The sequence below is a fragment of the Orcinus orca genome, chromosome 18 (genome assembly GCF_937001465.1).
Source record: "Orcinus orca chromosome 18, mOrcOrc1.1, whole genome shotgun sequence".
NCBI lineage: Eukaryota > Metazoa > Chordata > Mammalia > Artiodactyla > Delphinidae > Orcinus > Orcinus orca.
In genome coordinates, this window is record NC_064576.1 from 22,916,077 (window position 1) to 22,935,090 (window position 19,014).

Genomic DNA, 19,014 nt, shown 5'->3' on the forward strand with positions numbered 1-19,014 from the left:
TTTCTAAAATTCAACTGTTCAAGCTTATGTACACTTATTTCAACAACAACAATAACCACCAAGAGCTTAAGTATGCTGTGCCCTTTTATTCTTATCACAGATATGAATGCTGCCCAAGTTACATCTACTGTGGAGCAGGAGATCTGTTTCTTGTACAGCTCCAGGCATGAATGATTTATGTCCAAATACTAGCTATAGGAACAGGCTAACTAGAATCTGTGAATTGAAAATTTGTGGGGTTTTTATCCCACTTTTAAATCTATCTAGAGTATACTGGCTAGTACCCTATTTATGTCATTTAATTTACAGATTTCCAAGGGGAGAAATGGCTTCTTTGTTGGGTTGACCATATTTATTGTATGGATCAGGACACTTGGGAAAGTGAAGTTGTGTGCTGTGTATATTTACTACTGGAAAAAGCAGCATAAACCAGGACTTTTCTAGGAAAACCAGAATGTTACGTTCACTTTACTCACATTTCAGATCCGTCAGATTTCCTGATTTATTCACACAGAAAAAGACATTTAGAGAGAGAAAACTGAGTAGCTCCCAAAGTCTCTGGAAAAGCCAACCACGTTGGGTAGATGGACAGAAACAAAAGTGGCCCCACTGTCAGAATCCGTTGAAGTCTTGCCACCGCGCAGCATCCTGTGCTGAGGATGGTGTTGCCAGTGTTCTGACCAGCAGCACAACAGTTTGCATCAACCGCACCCTCAGCAGGGGATCCTGAACACAGGTTCCCTATCAGAGCTGTGCTGCATATCCTCCTTGCTGCCAGTACTACCACTGCTAGTGGAAATCCTTCTGTTTCTCTTTCCACATGTCACTAGGTCTAATTTCAAAATCCAGACATGTGAGTCTAATAGGCCAGGCCAAGTCAAACAGTCTGCTAGAGCCACCATGAGATCTGGGAAAATGGAGGGCTAAAGTTTTTATCGTTGATGATGGTAAGTGTAGGTTATCTCCGAACAAGACTTAAAAGAAACTGACCAGTGTTACGAATTAAGAGTCCCCCATAAACGCAGTGTACAGAAAACTATGATTTTCTGAGTTTGATGCCAAAGTCCTCGATATGTTCAAAGCTCCAGGTTACTGCTCATGTGAGATAACGCTTTTTCACAGCCCAATAGTCACCATAAATGTAAGAGCTGACAATTCCAACTGATTAGAAAATGACATGTTTTCTACTATAACAGATAGTATTTAATCTTTTTCCTTGGGTAATTCAAAGTACCCGATAGGATTTCCATTTTTCATAGTGTTGAAATAAAAATTAGTTGCTAGTACATAGTGCTTGTGCAGAAATCTAAAAGAGATGGTGTGGAACTTTCTCCCCAGCTGGTTAGATATTAGCCATCCACAAGATGTGATTTAATGGCCATCACAAAAAGCCATCTACCTCTGTTAAATACATCACTCTACCTGGCCTCCAAGAGTGCATGTGATTTGGAGATTTATTCCTCCTCTTCAAGATACTGCAGACAAGGATGAAAATGCAAATGGTGACATTGGCCATCTTACATTTTTGTATTCTGGTATCTTACACAGGGTAGGTATTATATGACGTATTAAACGGTGCTTGCGGTGTATGAATGTTTGTGTGTGGCTTCTGTGGACACGTAAAGATAAATAAATAAATGATATTAAAATCTACCTTTCTTGAAAACTGTTGAAACAGGGTATGGGTGTAATACATTTTAAAATTGTTGCATTATCTTCACGTCACATGAACACTCTCAAAAAAGAGAGTCAAATTTTGGCCTGAAATAAGACCCAAGGAAGACATAGTAATGTACATGACAAAGATAATAATATAGCTAGTGCACAGAGAGATTTTTTAATATGAGATATTTTTATTAATAAAAGTAAGGAAGACAATTTAGACTCTTTAAAAACTTGCCTCATCCCCCAAAAGACAAATGCAATAACAAATAATATTTTTTTATGCATTTTAAAACAGTCCAGTCAATAAGGTGAAGAGGTAAACTCACCGGGTCTTTAGATTTTCTGATTTTCAAATCTTTTATATTCACAACAGTTAATTTCACAATCTACTTTCTCTTGCAAAAGTAACAGTTCATCCCTATCATTAGCATCATCACATATTTATTGGTTGTCAACCAGGTGCATGGTACTGTACTAACTCCTAAGGGATATACAAAATGTAGGTTAGAAACTCGTTTTTTGGAGAAGAAAAATAATTTTATAAATATATGCATGATAACACAGGAGAAAATATATCAAGTGCACATAATGCATAGAAAACGTGGAACTTAAAAGTCTACATAGATTGTGTCTCTTTCCCAAGTTCCTAGTTTGTGAATTAATCCTGTCTCTGAGCTTTCTAACTCCTGTGATCTGCCCCCACTCAATTTATCACTAACTCACATATCACCTTATTTCACTGTTGGTCTATGTACATCACACCACATAATGGGCCCAGTACTCTGCTAGGTGACAGATATAAAAAGATAAAAGGATTTGATCTCTGCCCTCAAGAATGTCACACTCTAGTGAGAAATCAAAGCTTCAAAAAAATATTTTTTAAAAAACACAATTTAGTAGTTATTCTATTGATGGTATTAAGGTGAAAGGGATTGAGATGCATAGGTGGCTTGGTATGGAAAGGACTCACCGAAGTGATGTTAAGTAAAAATTATATCTTAAAAGTTGAATAGGAATGAAGAAGGCAAACGATGTACTCAATAAATAATTAGAAATTGAAATGAATTTGCTCAAGTGATAAGGTCAGCATTGGCTTCACTTTAAAAGTACTGAACTAGTGGGATAATAAATACTGTTGGTAGGGATTTAGGGGAATGGCAAATTTCATCTATTGCTCATGGAGTATAAATTGGCAAAAATTTTGTGTAGGCAATTTGTCAATTTGTATCCCATTTTTCCTACACTTTGACCTGGGAATTCAACTGCTAGAGATCTGTAATAAGAAGATAGATAATGATGTTTACAGTGACTTATGTACAAGCTTGTTCTTTGCAGCATTGTGAGAGCAAAATTTTTAGAAAGAACTAAATCTCCAACAATGTGGAATTAGTTCAATGATTATTTTATGTCATGCAAAGGAATTCAGCCCCTAACATAATATAGTAATGGGTGTTTATTAACATTGAGCATTTTCACAAATAAGTGTTAAGTGCAAAAAGTGTATTACAAAATATATGGTTGTATGTTCACAGATTAATTTCTGAGTGCTGAAACTCTGTGATTTTAATTTTGTTCTTGTTACTCTCAATATTTTCCAAAGCCTAAACAAGTAATATGTATTTCTTTATCTTAAAAATTATAATACATACTTTGTAGGAAACAAAAACAGAGCTCTTTTTCTGTATGTGATTATCTGCATGGTCTTGTAGGATATTTTTAAAAGAGTAGAATAAGTTCTTAACAGCATATACTTAAGCGCCAATTAATATAATAAACAACTGTACAAATATATATCCTTATTTCAGTATGGTATAGTGTAGCATAGTAAAAGGAATAAACTAAGATTTTCTTACATATAAATTTATAGTTTTGATCAATATTCTTCTCAATAAGTCCAAAACAGTGACTCATATCAGTTTTATTAGACAAATGGACTTAATGAGAAAATAGGTTCCACCCCAAGATGGTTGAACTTAAGACACAAAGCAGTATAAATTTAAAGCGATATGAACATGAGAAAATGATACTTCAGGACACAAAGTAAAAAAGGGAAAGGTATTTTGATATGTACTACTGAGTTTGCTGTTTATTTGATGGTAAGTAAAAGTAGGTACATTATGAAAATCAACTTACTATAAAAGAAGTATTTTTACAAAATAATGCCATTTGTAGCAATATGGATGGGCCTAGAGATTGTAATACTGAGTGAAGTAAGTCAGACACAGAAAGACACAGATCATATGATATTGCTTATATGTGGAATATAAAAAAGAGGGTACAAATGAACTTATTTACAAAACAGAAGTAGAGTCACAGATGTAGAAAACAAACTTATGGTTACCAGGGGAAAAGTCAGGGCAGGGATAAATTGGGAGATTGGGATTGACATATACAGACTACTATATGTAAAATAGATAACTAATAAGAACCTGCTGTATAGCACAGGGAACTCTACTCAATACTCTGTAATGGCCTATAGAGGAAAATAATCTAAAAAAAAAAAAAAAGAGTGGATATATGTATATGTATAACTGATGCACTTTGCTGTACACCTGAACCTAACACAACATTGTAAATCAACTATACTCCAATAAAAATTTTTAAAAAAGGAAGTTGGAAGATTAAAAATAAGAAATATTCTTTTAAAATTTTATTGTTTTGCCTTTTAGAAGTCATCTAATGTGATAATTATCTTGGCATTCTATTCCTAGAATGTTATTTGCAATCTACAAAAAGAAAATGGGGGAAATGGTATATTCAAAACATATTAGTTTACAGGTATAATTGATTCATGTTCTTGTCTCTTAGTTTACAGTTGTTATCAGAAGGAAGAATTCCAACAACTCCTTTATCTTATGAAACATAGGAAAGCATAGTAGTAGATTAAACTCAGAACTAGTGAATTCTATTCTACAGTAGCTGTTACATTTACTCTTGGCTTCAAGCCCTAGTGAATATGCAGACACATGAACAAAATATCCTAAATCCAAATGTGAAAAGTGTAAGGAGTCAAGACACTAGAGCTTTTGTGAAATTATTTTTTAAAAGTGTTAGATTCGGAAAAAAAGAATTTGAAGAGAATAAAAAATCCACAAACTCCAATGATTTAATTTACTAGTAAGGAAACTGATCCAGGGAGAGCTTAATCAAGGTAACAGCCTTGCATATTTAGAATAAATAGGGATTTAGGACTAAGAGTAAAAGTTTGGCTCATGAGATTATAGCTCTGCTATCTTTCGAAAAGTCAACAGATATTATTTAATCTTGGTGTATAACTCAGTATTCCTCAATTTCTGTTTCCATATTTATAAACTAGGATAATTGTATCACTATACACCAACAAGTTATCAGTATTTCTCTCTGGAAAAAAAAGTAGTGTGGATGAGGAAAGACTGAAGATGAACTTCTTATATATAATTTTGTATTTCTTAAAAATATATTACTTTTATAATTAAAAATCAAAATTGAATACTTTAAAAATTATTGTGAGTATTAAATACTGAAGAATAAAAAGATATAAAAATTAATGTTTGCTATAAATTCTACTTTTTCATCTTAAATATGCAGGGAACATATGGAAATATCTGGAAATTTTATGTCATTTGCAAAAAATAGATTATTAACTGATGACCTCTTTCTTAATCTGAATGACTTTATGATATTTACATGTTACTTGTGTCACTTGAGAGATGAACCTGTTTGAGGAAGAATAAGAAAAAATGAACATTTAACGATGCAATTGAAATACTTCTGGCCATAGCATAAAAATGAAACTACAGCCCCGAGCAAATATTACCAATTCTCATCATCCTCTGGAGTGTCCTTTATCTCTGGCTCCTGAGATCATCTGTTATAAGAGGCAAAGCAATTGAAGTAGTTCACTTGACCTCAAATAGATATAGTAGAACCCTTTTAAGAAAAGTTCATGCCTAAGAAATGTTCCCCTAAGGTGTTAGAAAAGTTTAGGTCACATACACATTCCCATATTGTTTTTACTTCCCACCAAGAAATGTACTGCTGTACTTGAAGAGTTAGCCTTTGGAGGGGTGGGTATACTTTTCTAAGCTGCTTTGTTCCTCTGAAATGTACTTATTATCAAAATAATTACTTTAAGAAGACTTTTGTTAACAAGGGTGCATCTTCCATAGAACTATACGTGTGTGACAATTTTTTGCTTACAAATTGGTAGTGGATATCTTCATAGAGGTGATACAACCTTAATGTTTTCTTCTGACGTTTGGCTGTTCATCTAGGCAATACCACATCCTTTTTTTACAGTGCAGAGATAATAAACTATTTGAGGATGGTAGAAAAAATTTTTGTAACATATTGAAATAGGAAAATCCTGTCCATAAATTTTCTAATGTGATTGGCTTTGAGAGGAAAGAAGCAATCAGGAGAGAAAGATACAGCATTTAATGGGTGGGAGTGGGGGAATGAAATCTTAATATCAATTGCTTGTTACCCCAATTCTGTTAATTTAAAGTCAGCTTCAATACATTCTTTGGGTCTCTTCACATAAAGTATTTATTCAGCAAGTTGAATAAATAAATAACCAATTAAGCTTAAAGGTGTGATTTTAGATGATTACCATCAATATTTTTCTTCCTAAACAGCCAGCATTTTTCTGTCTCTCCTCCAGTCTTGCCACAGACACTGCATGAGTCTGCCCTCCTCTCTCAGTGTGATTTCTGGGGCCAAGAAGTTTCAGATCTGAGTCCTATTACAAAGGAACAGAAATATCCTTCCCCCCAGTTTAACTCCTCCTCCACATGGGCAGTTCTCAACTACATAGCATTATTTTCGTGAAACGGTTTCAAATGGATTAAGCTCTCTTCCCTCTTCCTGCATGTGGTAATAGGTTAAATTAAATAAGAACAGGATTGATTTTAAAAGTGTAATAGGTTGTCTGAAAAAGACCTTTCAATCTGTCTCTCTGTCTCTGTCTCTGTCTCTCTCTCACACACACACACACACACACACACACATGCACGCGTACACACACACACCATTCTGAGCTGAACCCTCATCCATGACCCTCCACTGAATTTCACCAGAAGATGACAACACAACATTTGATTATATGAAAATATTATATATAGATAAGAAATCTGCCCCTCCCCAGTAATAAGCTTCTGGACCTGGAATAAGAAATCTCCTCTACATTTCCCTGAATTTTCCCAACCCCATTCCTCCCCCTAAATCTTTCACTCTTTAACCTTTTCCAAATACACAATCCTTGAATATTTGATCTTTTACGCAGCTTATTATCAGGCTTGTAACAACTGTCCAACTTGTGTAAGACCTAATTAAAAGGGAAACTGATGTGAACATATGATCTCTGCTTAGACTGAAGAAAGGACCAAACAACATTTTTTTTAAGTCCTGTAAATTCCAAACACTAAAATAATGCACACAATTTTTAGAAGTATTGATGGAAAAGGTGTTGACTCTAAGTCAGCAAAACAGCCTTCCAGAGAAGCTGCATTGTCACATTCTCTCCCATCCCAGATGTTAGTAGAACTTGGTTTTTATAAGCTCCATCCAAGTTTGAAGAACCCAGCAATTACTTCCCTGGGAAAAGCCTGAGCACTGTGCTCTGGCAGCACCATTGAGCCGGCAAAGAGAAACTGGCCACTACCTGTAGATAAGGTTCGCACAGAGCCTTAGGGACTAGAGATTTCTATCTCCCCCTAGCAAAATGCAACCGGTTATTTACTTGTATGCATTTTAAATTCGTCCAAACGGATGCAGAAACTTCGTGTGTATGAGAGTGTGAGGGTGAGCCTGTGTGCGTGCGTGTGTGTGTGTGTGTGGTGTGCACACAGGAGTCTGCCAGTGGGTTTTTAAGAGCGCTCACGAATCATACTGGGATTTTTCCCTGCCCCCTCCCTCCTTTTCCGGTTCCCAGTGAAGGATTTTGGGTCTGGAATCAAAGACGAAAGCGTGCACTGTGTTTTCATCATGCAGACTTAAGTAACATTCAAGAAATATCATCAGAGAAACCTAACTCTCAATGACCAAGTTGACTAAAATTCTATACCAAGTTTTAAAAAGTATTTGCCTAAATTACATACCTAGCAGCAAAAAAATTCATACCCAATTGTATTGTATAAAATATATATGATATGCATATATGTTCCAAATAGCTACTTTCAAACATGTTAAAAAGGAAACAAACAGACAAAAAAAGGTTTCAAAGACATCAAATAGCATAAAACATTGTACTGCAGAGACCGAAGAAATGCATTTAAAGCACCGATGAAAATGGCGTGCAGTATAATTACCTCAAATTGCTGTTCGCTTGACACCCTGACACTAATTTTATTCAAGCCATCGGGAAATAAATGTTTTAAAAGCACTCTTTCCAAACGCTGGAGCTAGTGGGTGCTGTGAGGTCGTTAAGGAAAGGAAAGGGTAAAGTTTTCAGCACGCAAAAAGAATTAAACAATCCTTTTAAAAAAAACGTCTATGTGGATCGACAGCCTTTAATGCCCACATTTTTAACGCTTGCCCTGTACGTGGATTGACTTTTTTTTCCTTCAGCATTCCCTCACCAGATGGATTTTTGCTACTGCAGATCAGCAGAGGGTGTCAGATCTTTCAGAGTGCACCAGGCTGGAACGAGCAGAGCTTCTTAGCAACTCTCTTCTTCCTCCCTCCCCATTCTCACGCTCTCTCCCTCCCTCAGACAACTCGCCCCCCCCTCCGCCCCCTCCACGTAATTCCGAAAGAGCAGAAGAAAGAGAAGGAGAACAAGAAAAGAAGAGCTAGTAACCGAGAGTCGGAGACCAGAAAAAAAAGCTGAAGAGAAGCGAAGGGGAGGAAAGAGAAACGATGGACAGCCACAAAACGCAGCGATTGCGGAAATTTTCCAGCGCCATTGGTTCGGCAGCGTGAGTCGTCCGGTCGGGCGTGATTTCAGCACCGGGAGGGGGCTGGACAGCTCCTCGGGGGGACTCCTGGGCAACCCGCAGCCACAGCAAGAACTCCATCAGCAGCCTCAACAACAGAAGCCGCCGAAAACCCTGCTTTGTATCAGAGGCAAGGTCAGTCCGATGCACAGCCATGCACAGGCAGTGTGCCTGTACTACGCTGCAAACCCTCTGCTTGTTTCTCTAACATGCACTTGCTTCTAATTACTAGCATTGTTCCCTTTCTGGTTAGTGAGGAACACTAGACGAGATTCTGTAAGGGTGTATTTTTAATTTATATGTATATATTTAACTTCTTTTTCGTTATTTTTAAAGGGTTGAGGGGGAGTGGGGTTATTTTTTCTACTTTTTTTTTTTTTTTTTTTGCTTGCCTTGCACTACGTGCCTGGATAGTTTGTAGATATAATTATTGACTGGCGCCTGGGTTGTTGCAGTGCGGGGGGGTTAGGGAGGAAGGAATCCACCCCCACCCCCCCAAACCCTTTTCTTCTCCTTCCCTGGGCTCGGACATTGGAGCACTAAATGAACTTGAATTGTGTCTGTGGAGAGCAGGATGGTCGCTGTTACTTTGTGATGAGATCGGGGATGAATTGCTCGCTTTAAAAATGCTGCTTTGGATTCTGTTGCTGGAGACGTCTCTTTGTTTTGCCGCTGGAAACGTTACAGGGGACGTTTGCAAAGAGAAGATCTGTTCCTGCAATGAGATAGAAGGGGACCTACACGTAGACTGTGAAAAAAAGGGCTTTACGAGTCTTCAGCGTTTCACCGCCCCGACTTCCCAGTTTTACCATCTATTTCTGCATGGCAATTCCCTCACTCGACTTTTCCCTAATGAGTTCGCTAACTTTTACAATGCGGTTAGTTTGCACATGGAAAATAATGGCTTGCATGAAATCGTTCCTGGGGCTTTTCTGGGGCTGCAGCTGGTGAAAAGGTTGCACATCAATAACAACAAGATCAAATCTTTTCGAAAGCAGACTTTCCTGGGGCTGGACGATCTGGAATACCTCCAGGCTGATTTTAATTTATTACGGGATATAGACCCGGGGGCCTTCCAGGACTTGAACAAGCTGGAGGTACTCATTTTAAACGACAATCTCATCAGCACCCTACCTGCCAATGTGTTCCAATATGTGCCCATCACTCACCTCGACCTCCGGGGAAACAGGCTGAAAACGCTGCCCTACGAGGAGGTCTTGGAGCAAATCCCTGGCATTGCCGAGATCCTGCTAGAGGATAACCCATGGGACTGCACTTGTGATCTGCTCTCCCTGAAAGAATGGCTCGAAAACATTCCCAAAAATGCCCTGATCGGCCGAGTAGTCTGCGAAGCCCCCACCAGGCTGCAGGGCAAAGACCTCAATGAAACCACTGAACAGGACTTGTGTCCTTTGAAAAACAGAGTGGATTCTAGTCTCCCGGCTCCCCCTGCCCAAGAAGAGACCTTCGCTCCTGGCCCCCTGCCAACTCCTTTCAAGACAAATGGGCAAGAAGATCATGCCACCCCAGGGTCGGCTCCAAACGGAGGTACAAAGATCCCAGGCAACTGGCAGATCAAAATCAGACCCACGGCAGCGATAGCTACCGGCAGCGCCAGAAACAAACCCCCAGCCAACGGCTTGCCCTGCCCTGGGGGCTGCAGCTGCGACCACATCCCAGGGTCGGGTTTAAAGATGAACTGCAACAACCGGAACGTGAGCAGCTTGGCTGATTTGAAGCCCAAGCTTTCCAACGTGCAGGAGCTTTTCCTGCGAGATAACAAGATCCATAGCATCCGAAAATCGCACTTTGTGGATTACAAGAATCTCATTCTGTTGGATCTGGGCAACAATAACATCGCCACCGTAGAGAACAACACTTTTAAGAATCTTTTGGACCTCAGGTGGTTGTATATGGATAGTAACTACCTTGACACGCTGTCCCGGGAGAAATTCGCCGGGCTGCAAAACCTTGAGTACCTGAACGTGGAGTACAACGCCATCCAGCTCATCCTTCCTGGCACCTTCAATGCCATGCCCAAACTGAGGATCCTCATTCTCAACAACAACTTGCTGAGGTCCCTGCCCGTGGACGTGTTTGCTGGGGTCTCGCTCTCTAAACTCAGCCTGCACAACAATTACTTCATGTACCTTCCGGTGGCAGGGGTGCTGGACCAGTTAACCGCCATCATCCAGATAGACCTGCACGGAAACCCTTGGGAGTGTTCCTGCACCATTGTGCCTTTCAAGCAATGGGCAGAACGCCTGGGTTCCGAAGTGCTGATGAGCGACCTCAAGTGCGAGACGCCAGTGAACTTCTTTAGGAAGGATTTCATGCTCCTCTCCAATGACGAGATCTGCCCCCAGCTGTACGCGAGGATCTCGCCCACGTTAACTTCGCACAGTAAAAACAGCACTGGGTTGGCGGAGACCGGGACACACTCCAACTCCTACTTAGACACCAGCAGGGTGTCCATCTCCGTGTTGGTCCCGGGACTGCTGCTGGTGTTTGTCACCTCCGCCTTCACTGTGGTGGGCATGCTCGTGTTTATCCTGAGGAATCGAAAGCGGTCTAAGAGAAGGGACGCCAACTCCTCGGCGTCCGAAATTAATTCCCTACAGACAGTCTGTGACTCTTCCTACTGGCACAATGGGCCTTACAACGCAGATGGGGCCCACAGGGTGTATGACTGTGGCTCCCACTCGCTCTCAGACTAAGACCCCCAACCCGGCTAAAGCAGAGGAGGGGGGATGGAGATGCCTCCACCCTCCCCCCACTCCGCCGGCATCCCCGGGGGTCAGGGGAGCCCAGACCCAGGTCCAGCGCGCCCCAAGCCTTGATGGACATAATAAATAAATAACTATGAACTCGCTCAACTGAGAGGGTCTGACCCCTTAGCTCCCTCTGGAAACAAAGAGCAGACTGTGGCGAGCTGGGAGAGCCTGCCAAATCGCTCTTTGCTGCAGCCCCTTTTGACAAAGCCCCGGCAGGGGCCCTGCTCGGAGACCAGACAGTGCCCTTCCCCTCGGGAGAGGGGCTGGTACCGTGGTCCTACACATATATACATATACCCACATCTATATAGAGAGATAGGTATCTATTTTTCCCCTGTGGATTAGCCCGTGAGGAGGGGGGGCGCGATGGCTCCCTGTTGGCTACGCAGGGATGGGCAGTTGCACGAAGGCATGAATGTATTGTAAATAAGTTAACTCTGACTTCTGGCAGAAAACAAAAAGTGCTGCATGGCTCGCATGGAATCCACGCGCTCCGGGGACGCTGCCCTCCCGCGACTGGGGACGCCGTCACGTTCACAGCACCCACCCTCTTACCTGATAAATCCCATCGTATCAAACTTTCTATAAACAAAATACAGTATAATCAGAAAGTGCCATTTCGCCATTATTTGTGATCGGTAGGCAGTTCAGAGCGTACGTTTACTGTGAAAAAAAAATGTAAAGGTTTTATTTAGGACATTTGCATGGCTAGTCATCAGTCCATTTTATGAGTTAAAAATGTATTTTGCTGAGCAAAGTTTTATGGGTTGTTTTGGGCTCTTTTATTTTGATGGTGATTTTTTTTTTTGAGGGGGAATATTTTTCTATACATATCCAATAATGCCTTCCATCTGAATGTAAAATAAGTACCCATGATTTCTATTATAGTATCAGTGTAATTATTAAGAAAAAAAGATTTTGAGGCAGTTAAGCATGACCAATTAATGTCACTCTAGTGCTTAGGCTGCGATCCAATGGTAGCAATTCTGTGCTGGTGTAAATCTTACTTATAAAGTAGGAAAAAAGAACCGAGGAAGCACGTGGAACTTACTAATTCTATTCGAGGATTTTATAATGGCATATTTTTTCAGTATTAAAGTGAAAATGTTTTCAACTCTGGGTCCTTACATTTTTCCAGCTTCATATTTGCAACTGGTAAATTGGATTTGCGGTGGAAGGGACGCGGGAGGGGGAAGGTTGGGGGTGGATCACTTCAAGAGCTACATTAAGGCTCTCTCTTTAATCATCTCACTTAGCTTGTTACCCTTTACGTAGCTCCCCTCCCTCTCCACCCCCGCCCCCGGACTTTTCCAGCTTTCCCCTGTGGTTAAGGAAGGTCTTTCCCCCGACACGCCCCCTCCCCCCTCCCTTTTTTCCCCCTCTCCTTCTGCTGCAGTGAATTCCTTTATTAATACTGGAAATCCCTCACTGCTGCTTCTGCTGCTGCTGCATACACTGCAGATATGTTAAGGATGTTAGTAGAGATTTGATTTAATTGACTCTGTCTACATCGGTCTCATTAAACAGTGGAGGTTTCATTGGTCAGCACTCTTCGATGAAAGACAGCCCTAATGACTGGCATTTGAGATGCTGCTGGCGTTTTGAATTCAACATCTGCTGAAAGTGGTAAAACTAATTAGTGCCCACCCACCCTACCCGCCCCAGCAAATGCATATTGAAATTTGTTAAAGCACTCATCTTTATGGAAATCAATCATTATCCTAAAGAAGTGTTTCTCTCCCATCATTGGGATTTTTGGTTGTGGCCCAGTAATTAACAAGAAAAGCATTGAACTGTTTGAATTTTATGAGCCAGTGTAACTCTGGCCTCAGTCATAGTCCTCTGGGATTTCTAAGCAGTCTTATTTTATCAGCAGTTAGGGGACAAAGCAGCAGATAAAACTACACATTGATGGGGGTCTGCATTCCACCACATATCCACCCTTGAGAAGTATGTTAAAAGACTGCAGACCACAGATTTGAAAAAAAAAAAAAAAAAAGACTGTAGGATTGTAAATCAGCTAATGAAAGCCCCCAGAGCAGTTGTAAGAAGATTTGCCTTCTAGAACTCATATTCTAAAGAAAAGCGATTTCCTAGAACAGTGATGTTCTGGAGTATGTATTATTTATTTTAATGTTTTTTTTAATAAAATCCTTATTATAAACCATCACTATTCCTAAGGCCATTCATCATTTTCTCTCTTGATTCTTTTGTTTGTGGACTGCATTTCATAGTAGTAAGTTTGTAACCCACTACCCTCTGACAAATATTATGGGTTGTTATTTATTGATTGATTTTTCATATAAAGGCCTTAATTCTTTTATGGAAAGACAACTGGGTTCCTTGTAGGCAATCAACAGACTTATTCTTGATTGAAAAGTTGGGGGAGGGAAAGAGTTATATATTCAAGGATATTATGAGCTTAAGAAGGAAAAGAAAAGATGGCAGGTGTTCTATGTTTCTGGTGGAAAGTGACACTTGAAAGATACCTAGTGAGGCATGATGGTAATTTTAAAAACTGATACATGATTAGTTTAAGTCAGGAAAATAGAACTTCTGGTAGAAGGTGTGCACTGGGGCATGAATTTTCCTTCATAGTAATTAAAAAGAAATTAAAATATAGAAGGCAATGTTAAAGGTATTTTTAAAAGATTATCTTCAGTGGTTTTTGAGTGGTCATTGTGTCCAGGCATGTGCTAAGTGATTTACAGAATTACTTAATTTAGCCCTCACAAGCACATAAAAATTTAATAAGATATTGTTATTTCTATTATACCAATGAGAAAATTGAGGCTTAGAAAAAGTAAGCAGTAACTCAAATCTGGTAAATAATGGAGCAATATTTAAGTCCAATTTTCCTCATATTCCAAAACCTCACTCTTTTTTTTTTTTTTGCGGTACGTGGGCCTCTCACTACTGCGGCCTCTACCGTTGCGGAGCACAGGCTCCAGACGCGCAGGCCCAGCGGCCATGGCTCACCCGCCCAGCCGCTCCGCGGCATGTGGGATCCTCCCAGACCGGGTCACGAACCCACGTCCCCTGCATCGGCAGGCAGACTCCCAACCACTGCGCCACCAGGGAAGCCCGCAAAACCTCACACTTTGAATGGAGTAGTCAGATATATTTACCTGGTAACTTCTTAAAGAATTCTATCTTTTTTATATATATATAATATATATATATGTATGTATATAGCTGTAAAAATACAATATAAAAATTAAGGGTTTTATCTTCTTAATTCAGTATGTATTGGTGGCCCTTTATATTTCCAGTATGTCTCGCAACAGAAAAAACTGTCCTGTATTTGAAGGAGATAACTTTAGTGTGTTCTCCAAGACTGTATAAGAAGATTTAACATATAAGAAAAAATGAATGTGCTGTATGAATTTATGAATTATATAAGTTCAAATCATTAAATCTAAATTATCTATATGTTGATTCTAAAATATTAGGACTATCAAATATTTTAATACATAATAATATATGTTAAAAATCCATGTAGAAAAGATATTCAATGATTTCATAAGAGCATTTATTATTTAGACAATGTTTTATTTATTTTGATAAAGTATCTCTGGCACAATTACATATATAAATAACATATAGTTTATATATGTATATATATAAGCTTAATTTGCAGGATACATAATATATATGGTCTCACCATATAACTTTCACTTAGAAGTACTTAGCTTCTTGTCTTTGTTTTTTCTTAACATTCAATGCTCATATAACGGTAGTTACCATGTGCTTTAGTTGAGATATCTTATTTCCAGTTAAATCATCCTTTAATTCATCAAAGTAAGAGATTTTAGTTGTGCCAGTTGGAAAAGGAGGAAAGGAGATATCTTGGTTAGTTCTCACTGCTTTAAAGAAAGTAGTACCTTCTGTGGCAGCTGGTGTAACTAAGAAGATCCTAGAATTTAAGTTGTTGCCATAGAAATTTATTGTTTAACCATTTTTACATGTTTATCCAGGAGGAAGCTGGAATAGCTGATCTAACATTACTATAACAGAATTCTTTTTCTTAACAGTGTTTATATCAGATGTAATTAGAATTGTCAGGCGTTTTAATACGTGTCAAAATTATACTGGTGATTTTAAGGACAGTTTGTTAATTTAGCTTTTTCCAGAATTGCTAATAAATGTGTTTGGTATGTACAGAGAGATGGATGAATTTGCAAGGGTGAACAGGGAAGTGTGCGTTTTAACGTGTTGGTAGAATATTATGTAGTGTGGTTTCTAATTTACCTCTTCTGTGAGCTAATTTATAAATACTAGTTGTTTTATTTGTATGCTTATTTGAGGAAAAATGGAAATATAAAATGTGCTAAAATTTTAATTTTAGCATGTATTCACTTTTGTTTCATTTTCTTTCTTATTTCAATCTATTCCAAATGTAACATATTATTTAATTTTTAAAAGATGAACTATGATATCAACAGATATAGTAAATGCAATGCATACTCAAAATTATTAAGTTATATGATTTGCTTCAATGTGGTCCAGAGCCATAAAAAACAAAGGCTAAATTAAATAAATTTAACTTAATCCCCTGGCATTTTCTTTCCTCTATAAAGTCACCAAAAATATGATTATAAAAAGTAACATACAGGACATGAAGGACTTTCTTCTTTGTGTTGAAAGTGAAAGAAAGGCCACTAAATGGTTTCATGAAAGTACGTGTCACAAACAGAACAATCCTGACTTGAATCAATATCCACTCTGTTCTGGCCTATCAAAATTTGACTGGGTTTCAGAAAAAATTAAATAGTTAAGATAATAACAGATTAAATGTTTAAGAACTATAATTTTATAATGAAATGGATCACTGAAGTAATCATCTTAGATTATTAAACCCCAGTATCACCCTTTGGCCTCAACTGACTGGCAGTTTTAGTTAATTGGCTTAGATCCCTAATATCTAATTAATCACTCTTCTCCTTCCATTTACTTGCTAAATATATACTATATTGCATACTTGAAAACTAATTATATTTCCTAATTGAACTTCGCACAAAGCTGACAGGAGAATTATCTACTTGTTGAAAGAATTTCGAATGAGTTAGAACCTACATATTCAATTGGCAATTGGCAACAATATTGGGTACTTGTTACATGAAAAATATTGTAGACGCTCTCTTAGAGAATAAAAAAGGGTAGTTCTAACCTCAAGGCGTTTACAGCCTACAAAATGAGATACATACATCACTGTAATTGTAGAACAGTTCATCATTGATCTTTTTTTTTTTTTTTTTTTTTTTTTGCTGTACGCGGGCCTCTCACCGCTGTGGCCTCTCCCACTGCGGAGCACAGGCTCCGGATGTGCAGGCTCAGCGGCCATGGCTCACAGGCCCAGCCGCTCCGCGGCACGTGGGATCTTCCCGGACCGGGGCACGAACCCGTGTCCCCTGCATCGGCAGGCGGACTCTCAACCACTGCGCCACCAGGGAAGCCCATCATTGATCATTTTTTAATGATGTGATGCCACTAGAAAATTTTGTTTCTTTTAAGTAATTTAAGGTCTTGGCCATTTGGATAACTGCAGTTGTCACATAAGTTTTATTACCTCTTGTTCAAAGAGTTGAAAATCTTAAAACAATGTTTTAAAATGAAAGAGGTACTTTCATTACTTTTCTAGGTTTATCTCTTCTTCTATAAAATGGGAATAATGTCTGCTCTTTTGTAAATTCACTGAGTTTCCTAACTAATCCTTCCAAAAAGAAACCAACAAACCAGTTTTTATCTTAACAAATGAATGACTGATAATTTCAATGTCAGTTATTTGAGAAATCAAATATAAATTTAGAAAGCTGAATAAAATATTTTATGGTATCATAAGAATTTTGGAGTAGCTATCTCTGGGTACTTAGTTTTGATTTGTGTTATTTATAACATACATAAAATAGATAACAGAAGCTTTAATATATTATATATACTTGAAAATTATTATGGTAAAACTAATAATCCCCTAGCCATTTCTTATTTAGTAAAACCTAATCTTCAGTTACCTAGTAATGTGTTCCAGGTGTACAAGTCCAAAGGTTTAACAAGCAGAAAGCAGTAAGCAAAGTCATGCATTTACTAACTTCTATGCATTTTTCCCTTTGCCTCTAACTCCATTTCTTTTCTTGGCAGAAGAATACAGGGAGGAAACATATTCAGCTGCAGCATATCCATAGAAAGAGTCAATATATAGTGAAAAAATGAGAAGGGCCTCAAATGTAGATGGTCGATCTACAGTGCAGAGAAGCGCTCTCTCTGCCTCCCAGGAAAGGAAGATGAGTGGAAAGGGCCACTATTACCATAAACAATAATGGTTCTTACCAGATTCAGTGATATTTATTGTGTAATTTTCTTTTTTAAATCAGTATCTTTTTAAAATTTCCAAAATGCATATGATACAAGAAAGTTATGCTTATTATTACTATAGTAATATGATTTGAATAATATGTAGAAAATTTTGCCACTTCTATAAAACAACAGGATTATAAAATAGCAAATGAATTTGAAATAATGACATTGCCTATACATTACTCTAAAATCCACATGCTTAGTCCAGGCATTTTTATTTATTAAAATAATTATTTTATATAATTTAGGTAATCCTACATGACTAAACTGTTGTATAATATATGCAATCATATCGAATAATAATTATTTGCTAATTTCTGTTCAATTAGATAATTTTTTGTAGCTAATCTGGTAAAGTGGCAAGTCCAGTTAACTTTACTTAATTGGATATATTTTGCACCAGTTTGGGTTTTGGTGGCCATACAGCATATGTTTGAGTATGGCTTTGGCATCACTGAGTTGAAAATTTATGTTAGTGAATTTTTCAAGGTTCCTCAATAATGGATCTAAATTGGTTTAACTCATTATCAGATGAATCTAAAGGGAATGAAATGACTAAAGCAAATAGTTTAAAACCGTTAATCCCTCTGTTTCCTGAATGACTAAATATGTTCTGATGACTCAATACATGCTTTAATGAGGGAGCTTAATTTTATTATTTATTATTATTTGTGGGAATCAGAAAACGTTACATTTTAAATTTTTCAGCAAAACTTTGCATGGCATTTGTATTTTTCACCAGAATGATCAGCATTCTAACAATCAGGTTTCATGTTACAGATGGTATTTGGTATAATTAGACATTAAGGCATAACAAGCAGAGTATTCCAGGAGAGTATTCCATCTTATGTTATAATATTATGAGGAATAAGACTTGAAGCCAAGAAACTAAAAGCTGGAAACAGTAATAATCCCGGAGAAATGAATTACATGGAAAGTCATGTTACTATTATAACTTTAAATTTATAACACCAAATTGAGAAGAAAGTCAGATCAGCCCTTTTGAACATTATTTGCATAAGCATGACATCACTTATTGCCAGCCCAAAACTATTCATGTGACAAGCTTTTTATAACATAGAACCCTTTTCTCAACATCTTCACACGGATAGCTAATATAGTGCCTATTAAATTTCCATGCCTGAAAGCCCAATCAACACACTCGATGAGTAATCAAATTCATAATTGGAAACAGAATTACTTTCTTTTATAAAGACATGGTTTTTAGTTCATAATATCTTAAACTAGTATGAAATATTTAAGAAGAGAAATTTCAGTCCATATTTATGTAGGCTTTTAAACTATGA

General features: G+C 37.9%; 1 protein-coding gene across 1 annotated transcript; it reads left to right on the forward strand.

Moving 5' to 3' along the window:
- The first annotated feature begins 8,257 nt into the window (after nt 1-8,257).
- On the forward strand, nt 8,258-13,394 carry SLITRK1 (SLIT and NTRK like family member 1). The gene is made up of 2 exons (XM_004276832.4): nt 8,258-8,714; nt 9,153-13,394. The coding sequence occupies exon 2, from the start codon at nt 9,206-9,208 to the stop codon at nt 11,294-11,296; it is 2,091 nt and encodes a 696-aa protein (XP_004276880.1). The 5' UTR covers nt 8,258-8,714; nt 9,153-9,205; the 3' UTR covers nt 11,297-13,394.
- The last annotated feature ends 5,620 nt before the right edge of the window (nt 13,395-19,014 follow it).

Bases quoted from the DNA above. Each gene is read 5' to 3' on its own strand.
- SLITRK1 (XM_004276832.4), top strand. From the start codon at position 9,206: ATGCTGCTTTGGATTCTGTTGCTGGAGACGTCTCTTTGTTTTGCCGCT.